Source organism: Trichomycterus rosablanca, chromosome 22, assembly GCF_030014385.1.
Source record: "Trichomycterus rosablanca isolate fTriRos1 chromosome 22, fTriRos1.hap1, whole genome shotgun sequence".
NCBI classification, from domain to species: domain Eukaryota; kingdom Metazoa; phylum Chordata; class Actinopteri; order Siluriformes; family Trichomycteridae; genus Trichomycterus; species Trichomycterus rosablanca.
Window position 1 is genome coordinate 392,501 of NC_086009.1, and position 11,023 is coordinate 403,523.

The 11,023-nt window shown below is 48.7% G+C and overlaps 1 protein-coding gene across 2 annotated transcripts in view; it reads left to right on the top strand.

The window, feature by feature from the left end:
• Positions 1–4,775, top strand: part of gng13b (guanine nucleotide binding protein (G protein), gamma 13b) — a 6,928-nt gene extending 2,153 nt beyond the window's left edge. The window contains exons 2-3 of one of the 2 annotated variants that reach the window (XM_063018832.1): positions 317–449; positions 3,242–4,775. In XM_063018832.1, coding sequence (XP_062874902.1) covers positions 352–449; positions 3,242–3,347 — 204 coding nt within the window. In that variant the 5' untranslated portion in view covers positions 317–351 and the 3' untranslated portion in view covers positions 3,348–4,775. Of the gene's footprint in view, positions 1–263; positions 450–3,241 lie in introns of those variants that run through there. The other variant, XM_063018834.1, reaches the window with a different exon arrangement.
• The last annotated feature ends 6,248 nt before the right edge of the window (positions 4,776–11,023 follow it).

Here is an 11,023-nt window from a genome sequence, read left to right on the forward strand (position 1 = left end):
TTTAGTTCTTCTCTGAATGTTCTTATAGAGGTTCTGAATGGTTCTTACCAGGGTGTGTTGTGCTTCTTATTTTACAAGAAGAAATATTCTGGTTCTGACAAAAAGCAAATCCAGCATTTCATAAGAACAGTGAAGCAGTGAAACAGTGAAGCAGTGAAGCGTGGTGGTGGTAGCACGATGCTGTGAGACTCTTTGCTGGAGGTTTTATTATTAATGATGGAGGGACGAGTTCTGCTCTGTATTAGAAAGACCTCGAGGAGAACGTGAGCTCATCCGTCCGTGAGAGTGAAGCGGTTTGGTTCTCCCTGATTCTCAGGTGTAGGTGGGCGTGGTCAGCGTGACGGTGCAGAGATGGACGAGATGGACGTTCCGCAGCTGAGGAAGGAGGTGGAGAGTCTGAAATATCAGCTGGCCTTCAAACGAGAGAAATCCTCCAAAACCGTCACCGAGTAAGAGCCGCACCTCACCTCACCTCCTCGCCCCTCCCTATACACCTCACACCTTCCTCCTCGCCCCTCCCTAAACACCTCACACCTTCCTCCTCGCCCCTCCCTAAACACCTCACACCTTCCTCCTCGCCCCTCCCTAAACACCTCACACCTTCCTCCTCGCCCCTCCCTATACACCTCACACCTTCCTCCTCGCCCCTCCCTATACACCTCACACCTTCCTCCTCGCCCCTCCCTAAACACCTCACACCTTCCTCCTCGCCCCTCCCTATACACCTCACACCTTCCTCCTCGCCCCTCCCTATACACCTCACACCTTCCTCCTCGCCCCTCCCTAAACACCTCACATCTTCCTCCTCGCCCCTCCCTATACACCTCACACCTTCCTCCTCGCCCCTCCCTAAACACCTCACACCTTCCTCCTCGCCCCTCCCTATACACCTCACACCTTCCTCCTCGCCCCTCCCTAAACACCCTTCCTCCTCGCCCCTCCCTAAACACCTCACACCTTCCTCCTCGCCCCTCCCTATACACCTCACACCTTCCTCCTCGCCCCTCCCTAAACACCTCACACCTTCCTCCTCGCCCCTCCCTATACACCTCACACCTTCCTCCTCGCCCCTCCCTAAACACCCTTCCTCCTCGCCCCTCCCTAAACACCTCACACCTTCCTCCTCGCCCCTCCCTATACACCTCACACCTTCCTCCTCGCCCCTCCCTATACACCTCACACCTTCCTCCTCGCCCCTCCCTATACACCTCACACCTTCCTCCTCGCCCCTCCCTAAACACCTCACATCTTCCTCCTCGCCCCTCCCTATACACCTCACACCTTCCTCCTCGCCCCTCCCTAAACACCTCACACCTTCCTCCTCGCCCCTCCCTATACACCTCACACCTTCCTCCTCGCCCCTCCCTAAACACCCTTCCTCCTCGCCCCTCCCTAAACACCTCACACCTTCCTCCTCGCCCCTCCCTATACACCTCACACCTTCCTCCTCGCCCCTCCCTAAACACCCTTCCTCCTCGCCCCTCCCTAAACACCTCACACCTTCCTCCTCGCCCCTCCCTAAACACCCTTCCTCCTCGCCCCTCCCTAAACACCTCACACCTTCCTCCTTGCCCCTCCCTAAACACCTCACACCTTCCTCCTCGCCCCTCCCTATACACCTCACACCTTCCTCCTCGCCCCTCCCTAAACACCTCACACCTTCCTCCTCGCCCCTCCCTAAACACCTCACACCTTCCTCCTCGCCCCTCCCTAAACACCTAAACACCCTTCCTCCTCGCCCCTCCCTAAACACCCTTCCTCCTCGCCCCTCCCTAAACACCTCACACCTTCCTCCTCGCCCCTCCCTAAACACCCTTCCTCCTCGCCCCTCCCTAAACACCTCACACCTTCCTCCTTGCCCCTCCCTAAACACCTCACACCTTCCTCCTCGCCCCTCCCTAAACACCTCACACCTTCCTCCTTGCCCCTCCCTAAACACCTCACACCTTCCTCCTCGCCCCTCCCTAAACACCTCACACCTTCCTCCTCGCCCCTCCCTAAACACCTCACACCTTCCTCCTCGCCCCTCCCTAAACACCTCACACCTTCCTCCTCGCCCCTCCCTAAACACCTCACACCTTCCTCCTCGCCCCTCCCTATACACCTCACACCTTCCTCCTCGCCCCTCCCTAAACTTATTACAACCGAATTGGCACAAATTCCCACAGACACACCTCCGCCGGTCACATGACCACACAGCTCAGCTACACGGCGACAAGACGAGCATGAAGACGTGCTAACACACGGCGTGAGCGGCGGCGTGTAAATAAACGAGCCCCCTCATCGTCTGGGGAAAGTCTGGCACACAGCTGGACGCGGCTACACTGAATAATTGCTAAAGCCGCTGTGACGCTACTAATAACCTGAAGCTAATAACCCAAACTTCTAACGTCCAGCTAGAAAATCTTAGCAAAATACCATTACCATTAGCTGGTAATGTTTTATTTAGGTGTTTAGCATCAGCGCTATTTTTTACATTGAAATTATTTGAATATTTAGCATTGACTCTGTTTAGCATCTATTCTATTTAGGTGTTTAGCATTGACGCTATTTAGGTGTTTAGCATTGACGCTATTTAGGTGTTTAGCATTGATGCTATTTGGATGTTTAGCGTTGACGCTATTTAGGTATTTAGCATTGGCGCTATTAAAGTGTTTAGCATCGACACAATTTGGTGGTTAGCATTGATGCTATGTGAGTGTTTAAATGCCCCATGTCTGGCGTTGCTGTAGCCTGTAGCGGGTTAGCCCCTGATAATGTGGCCCACTGACGACCTTTCACCCTGGGCGTGGCATTGGTTTCTCACTGGTGCTCTGTGGGATCAAACTGGTGACGTGGGAGTTTGTAATGAAACTGTAACTGCAGCTCACGGTGATCTATAGAGTGTCCAAACAAGCTGATGGTTCAGGCTGGCGTCCCAATACTTTTGGCTGTGTGGTGCAGAGGAGCATCAGAGGAGCATCAGAGGAGCATCAGAGGAGCATGTGAGGATCTTCAGCAGTGGGTTATTAATAGGTGTGGTGGTGAATCAGCGGTGAATCAGTGAGAAACTCCCACTCAGCTCCACATGCTGCCGACCGCTCACATTCACTCTCACATCAAACACCAGAAGTATGTGGACGCCACGTGTCAGGAGAATATACCCTCCTCCTACAGCATCAGGGTCTCCAGCAGAGGGAGAGGAACTGGATACGACTAAACTGGAGAACATGCTGAATGATTGTGTTTGTGTTTGCTTCAGTTTGGTGAAGTGGATCGAGGACGGCGTCCCAAACGACCCCTTCCTGAACCAGGAGCTGATGAAGAACAACCCCTGGGTGGAGAAGGGCAAGTGTGTGATCCTATAGGACTGAGAGAGCGGGCATGGCGGGCACCGGCACGCACACACACACACACACGCACACACACACACACACTCTGAAACTATGCCACGCATTATTAGATTATATTTATTTGATCTGTTAGGATGAGATCAGGATTATATTGATGTTGGTTAAAATCTTCCTCCACGCGTTGTTACGTTCATCTCAGTTTGATCCTCACGGAATCTGGGAACATGAGTGCTGTTTTGATTTTGTGACCTTGACTTTGGGTTTAAATATTACTTGGATGTGCTCGAGTCTCGGTGCGCTCTGGCGCCCTCTGGCTGCCGTAAAACACCCTGGCTGGCCGAGAACACGCCCGCTTCTGATGGTGCGTAAACAGGACCTCACCGCTCCCTCCGTATCCTGTTAGCTCTAGAACCGGCCTGAAACGACTCAGGATTCAGAATCAGGAGTCAGATGATTCAAGAGTCGGGTGATTTAAGAATCAGGTGAATCAGGAGTCATGAGATTCGAGAGTCGGGTGATTCAGGAGTCAGGTGATTTAGGACCCAGGTGATTCAGAAGTTATTTAGGAGTCAGGTCATTCAGAAGTTGAGTGATGTAAGAGTCAGGTGATTCAGGAGTCAGGTGATTCAAGAGCCAGGTGATTCAGAAGTTGGGTGAGTCAGGACCCAGTTGATTCAGGAGTCAGGTGATTCACCATGGCCGGATTAGCTTAGCTCACAAGTAGAACCTGTAGAACCGGATCTTGTTCCCCAGGTAATAAAGCTAATACGCTAGGTCATGGCTGAACTGTGTGACCACGCCCACTTTACAAAGCACGCAGAGCACAGGGTACTGGTGCCAGTCTGACTGTCATGTTAGTTGGAGGTGGTGAACCCGGACCGATTTGATCTGAGTCTGATGTTCTGATTTCTGATGTTCTGATGATCTGATGATCTGATGTTCTGATGATCTGATGTTCTGATGTTATGATGTTCTGATGTTCTGATGATCTGATGTTCTGATGTTCTGATGATCTGATGTTCTGATGTTCTGATGATCTGATGTTCTGATGATCTGATGATCTGATGATCTGATGATCTGATGTTCTGATGTTCTGATGATCTGATGTTCTGATGATCTGATGATCTGATGTTCTGATGATCTGATGTTCTGATGTTCTTCACTTTCTCCTTAAACAATGAACGAATGAATGAGTTACATAAACGAAGTGACTGATTCACGGCGAGACCGACATGTTTATTAGGTTCTGTGTTCTGGGTTGGTTCTGTTTTTATACTGTCGTAGACACGCGTGTGTGTATGTGTGTGTGTGTGTGTGTGTGTGTGTGTGTGTGATTTATGCATCACATGACATGATTAGATAATCAGATAAGCAATAAATAACCACATTTTTTATGAAATGTTTTCCAACACTAAGCTTGAATAAACTTGATGATTTTTAAGACTTTTGGTTTGTCGGGTTTTTCTCTCTCTCACCACAGTGCAGTTACACACACCAGAAGTTTGTGGACACCCCGACTAACGAGGAGCCACAAAACGAGCTCCGTGGAGACGTGGTTCGATTAGTCGTGGTAAAACCCTGGTGAACACTTAACCTGACCCAACACAGGCACACGAAACAATGTTCTGCATCGCAGGTGGTTAAGGTACAGGACTAGTTATCAGAAGGTTACCGGTTCAAGCCCCACCACTGCCACTGTTGGGCCCTTGAGCAAGGCCCGTAACCCTCAATTGCTTAGACTGTATACTGTCTCAACTGGATAAAAGCGTCTGCTAAAATGCCGAAGATGTAAATGTAAGTGCGCCCTCTGCTGACCAGTTAAAGCGCCTGCTCAGGGAGGAGGAGGGATGGCCGATCACAGATAGAGCCGCACTGCTCTATACGTGATACTGCTCTCAGTGAGACTCCACCCCTGCAGGTGAAAAGAAGTGACGGAGGGGCGGCATGATGCCTCAGAATAATAAATAAATGCAACTTCCAACAGAATACGGAGTGAGCAGTCCCATACCCCAAAAAAAATAAAAATAAAATAATAATAATTATTGAACACGCCCGGCGTTCTGGTACGAGTCAGAACCCGCCGTTTAATCTTCACCCTCTAAATATAAAACCATAATCATGATGAACATCTAACAATCATTTAACACCTCCTGTCCCATCCGGGCTCCAGAATCCCAGTCCGGTTCTCACCTTCAGTTACTGGCTGCAACGTCCGGGTGTGTCTGTGTGGGGATCTGGGTTCCACGTGTTCAGTCTTTATTAAAGAAATTATTTATTTATTTAATTCTAAATTAACACTGAACTGTCGCTTTGCTCAGCGCTCGGCTCGATCAGTAAACCCTCATCAGTGTGTGAATCTGATCTGAATCTGCATCAGTGTGGAATAAGCGTCAGATCCAGGGTTACAGCTCCACATGTATCTGTGTTTATCTGGATTTTCCTCCCTGTTTCACTTTTAAACTTGTGTTACAGCTCCAGCTTCTGAGAAATGGTGAGAATCAGAATCAGCTTCTCCCAGAGTCTAAAACGCTTCTGGTTGAAAATAAAGCTTAACGTGGTTTAATGTAGTAAAAGAAGGAGACAGGAGCACTAAACTTCTCTTCATTATTACTGCTCATAAGTTCCTCCACTAATCACATTCCTCACTCGCTGTTTTACTACAATAAGTCACACCAAGTTTTGTGCACCGCCGTCACACTTCATAGGAAATAACGGCACAGCGGCGCAAAAGCGGTTTTGTCACTTTGCATGTGAATGCGCCGGTGCTGAAGGGAATACGGTATTCCAACATCAAGCATCTCCACCATTAAGAAGCGTCAGGAAACATTAAAGAAGTAAAACTAAAGTGCAGCTTTTATTGTATTTTTATTGATGTGTAACTGTTAGTAATTGTATTTCAGTGTGTTTATATTATATTTGTGTTATTTTCAGTGTTTAAGTGTCAAAAACAACCTCATTATTTTACATGAGACTAAAATATCTGCAGCTCCACGGGACCATGGACGCATTAACAGGTTCCCCAAACATCCTTATGGAAAACTCCTTTAAACATCCTTTAAAACTCAACACCACTCCCAGAACCCACTGATGTACTGAAGTACTGCTGTAGATATAAATGAAAGTGTAAATATGAATTAATATTATTAAAAGAACCTGACTGGGCGTGGTCGGATCTTTGAAGCACACCTGAACACGATCGACACAGAGTCTTTTCCCACCCAGCAGACTAGCAGCCGATCGTGCCTGTTAGGGGCGCCCAGACGACCGACCGGTAACAGGGCGTGGCACTTGTGGTTGTGTAGTGTATCCAGGCGATATGAGGATTATTTTGGTGCCTGGTGCAGATGGCAAGATTAGAGATTAAAGCTTCTGCAGACGGCACAAAGAGCAACCACGCACACACACTCACACGCACACACACACTCACACACACTCACACACACACTCACACACACACACTCACACACACTCACACACACTCACACACACACACACACACTCACACACACACACACTCACACACACACACACACGCGCACACACACTCACACACGCACACACACACACACACACACACACTCACACACTCACACACACACACTCACACACACACACACACACACACACTCTCTCAGATTAATCCTAATCTTAATCTGGCAGAGTGGATGGATCATCAGACCCAAACAGAGCAACACTGACCTGCTTTTATTTTGGCTTTCAGACCCCCGTCAGATCAGATTCACCCACCGCCAGTGTCTGATAATGATTCAGCCACGAATCGATTCTCTGATCCGACTCTTTAAATTATTTGAATCAAATCATCGAGTCGATTTAAAAACAACCCAACCCGAGTAAAGCTTTCTTACGTTACTGGTCGTGCTATCGTCCGGGCGGCGTCTGCATGGACATAAAGGGCTGGTGTCTGGGGAAGGGGGTCACTGGCAGGCGCACTTGCACTCGTCAGTGCGCTCTCTCTCAGCGCAGGTCCCAAACCACTCGGAGAGAAATAAGAGGGTTGTGTACGGAAGGGGCATTCAGAGTAAACCTGTGCCGAGTCTGATATGAGAACCGGATCTGCCGTGGCGATGCCCAAATACAGGAGCAGCCAAAAACACACTGGTTTATGAGATTATAAAAAATCCTTTTAAATTAATAATAATAATAATAATAATAATAATAAAGATGTTACCAGGGAGTCGGACGTGTGGGACCAAATTCACCAGCAACCGGAATTAAAACTGAGGAACGTGGAAATAAAAGTGGCACTTGGGTGGCATTATGGTCTAATACGCTTACCAGTTTGAGTCTTGGTGGTGCCACTGGCCTTTCTGGGCGGGGTTAACAGTGACTCCTACTGTCTGACTGGCACCTACACACGCGGCGTAGGGATACATACGTGCCCATCCATACAAATGCATCAAAGTCATCTTTTATACTACTGAGCGGGCACAGATCCCCACAGATACACTACAAAGTCTTGTGAGAAGCTTTTAATGTTAGTTTTTGAAACGGGACGTCCGAATACTTTTGGTCACACCGTGTATCAGTGCGGTGTTCTAATATCGTTGTGTTGATTGTGCTCTCGGATAATTGGCGTGTAATTAGGACGCGGCCGATTTACACAGCAAACAAACAGAGAGTCCCGGTGTGAGTCCCGATTTATTCCTCTGTGTGATCATTACCTGAGCTCAACATCAGCGCCGTGTTTGTACACACACACACACACACAGGAACACACACCCGAAAACACACACACACACACAGGAACACACACACACAGAGTGCATAAACAATAACACGTTCTGATTGGTTGGTTTTCTTCAGATTTCTGACATCACAACCCAAAAGCATGAACGGATCCGTTACACTCGGTCAAGACGAGGTGCCAGTCCATCACAGGGTGGTTTGGAGCTGCAAATCCACCTTCTGCACATTCTGGAATAAGGGTGGGACAAAAACCGGAGCATCTAGAGGAAAACCAGGCGGACATCACACTGACCCGTGGTGAGGACTGAACCCAGGAGCCACACCCTGCTGTGGGAAGGTTGGCATGTTCTCCAAAACGTAGGATCGTGGATGCTTGACTAAGCACAAAAGTCTAGGCGCACCCTATGGTGCACACCCTTCCTTGATGACGTCGTGAACATAAATGTGAGTCCTGAAGTCAAACTGAAATTCAACGACCACCTCTGGGTCGAATCGGAACGTCGACTGACCTCACAGCGCTCACAATGCTGGTAGGGTGAGGGGGTTGGCATGTTCTCCAAAACATGGGATTGTGGACTTTGCTGGTTGAGCACAAATACTCGTGAGTCCAGGCGCACCCTATGGTGCAAACACACCCTCCTGATGATGCTGAAAAGAAACTAATGAGGTTTCATCAGTCGGAAACCTGAGCTTCACACACACACACACACACACACACACACAGAGTTTTGTTTGTTACCGAACAGTTCCCGTCGGGGTGGCGGTGTACTGGGGGGGGGGGGCGGAGTGTGTCTCTAATTTTCGGTGATTTGGTGCTTTTATTCCTCTGTGTGATCATTACAGCGCTTACACATCAGCACAGTGTGTTTGTACAGACCTGCACTGGCTCCACCGGGACACACACACACACACACACACTCACACACACACACACACACACACACACACACACACTCACACACACACACACACACACACACTCACACACATTCTCTCCCCAGCAACAACACACTCTATTCAGCCAAAAGTATCAGGACGCCTCTACTAACTACTGAATTCATGTTTCAGTCACAACAGTCACTAACAGCTGTAACACATCAGTGATATAAAGGAAATCACACTTCTGACTTTATAGCAACAGTTTAGGGAAGGTCCTGTCCTGTTCCAGCATGAGTGAGCTCCATAAAGACATGAAGAAACGCTCTAGTGTCCTGCACAGAGCCCTGAGATCAACACCGCTGGGACAAATTGGAATGTCCACTGAAACTAGTCCAACATTAATACCCGGCCCACAAATGCTCTCTTGACTAAGACTGTTATGGTTGCAAAAGGGCGTGACTACAGTATGTATCAACGCGCAACAGTTTTGGAACGACATGCCCGACACACAAACACAAACACACACACACACACTCACACACACACACACACACACACACACACACACTTCACTAATGAAGCACCAGAGACCAACAAGCTGTCCAACCTGAATCCCCCCCCACCTGAGGACCAGATCGTTATGGCCAGAGGACTCACAGGTGCGTCACAGGCGAGCGTGGTCCTCACCCACAGCGTCTGGTACCAGACTGCAGATAATTTTAATCCTGGTGACACACAGAGCATCAAACCCTTCTGTACCAGTCAGAGTCTCCATGCATCTCCTGCCCACCATCAATGCACCTACAGTGGGCATGTGTGCATCAGAACTGGACATCGGAGTGACAGAAGAAGGACTGGTCTAACGAATCCCACAGGACTGTCTCAGATGTCTTGTGGAGTCCATGTTTCTTGTCCTGTAATGGATTTCGGATCGTCTGTGGGAATTTGTACCCGGTCATTTGATAGATCAAGATGACCGGGGTCCAAATTCAGCATGAAGGTGTTTACCTGAGTTGAGGTCAGAGCTTCTGCAGGTCTCTGACGTTCCTCTACATTTAGTCTGAACTTTGCTTTGTACCCAGGGGCACGGACATGCTGGAGGGGAAAGGGCCTTCCCTAAACTGTTATTATTATTATTCCAAACTAACCTGAACTGAAGCTGGAGTTACAGGGGTGTTAACTATCTAAAACGACCCATAATGCACCTCATGATTCTCATGTTACTGTGAGGAATCAGGACTGTACCCGCGTGTTAGCATGTTAGCGGTGTTAGCGACTCTCTGCCTCTCGGCTCAGCGCGGCGCTGCTCAATAAAACATGGCGGCCGCACTAAATCTTTAATCGCTCTGCCTTTTAGCGTTAACCCACATGAGCACACATTTAGCGCATTTTCCGTCCATAAAGCCGCGGCTAAATCCGCCACAGCCGCCGTTTAGCCCACGCTCGACCTATTTAGCAGGATTAGCGCAGCAGATTGCTGACAGTCGAAACGTCTTTCTAAATATGAAATATTAAACGTGTTTCAGCCACAGCCGTCGCTAACCAGCGTAATAAATCAGTGATATACAGGACGGTGAGGTGAGAGCAGGACATGAACTCTGAGAGGACCATCGCTGACCTTCACCACGTCCAGGTAACCACACCTCAGAGCTGTACCAGGCCGACGTGAACATCATGCTGGAGAGGAGGAGAACGTGTCTCCGTCGCCCACAGTTACAGTTACATAAACTTTATCAGCAGAACCACGGTTCAGGTCCAGAAATATTCCCCCAGATGGTCGGGAGGCGTCGGTGCCACTGGTGGGAGTTTCTGGTGTAACTGGGTCTTCTGGGAACGCTTCACAAATCATCACGAGTTTGGTTCTGGTCTTCCAGCTTTTATTTCTCCTGTCGTGTTTTAATCGGCCGTTTTTATCATTTATCAGCATAAAGTTCAGTAGATGAGCGTCAGTAGATCACGTTAGACATTCATCTTTCATCCTCTGTATGATCTACTAGATAGAAACCAAGAACATGAAGAACATGTGAGGGTGAGGGATCTATTAGATGGTGTGTGAGGTGGCCGAGACCCATTTGTGCCAGTCAATGTACCCATGATAGCTCCTG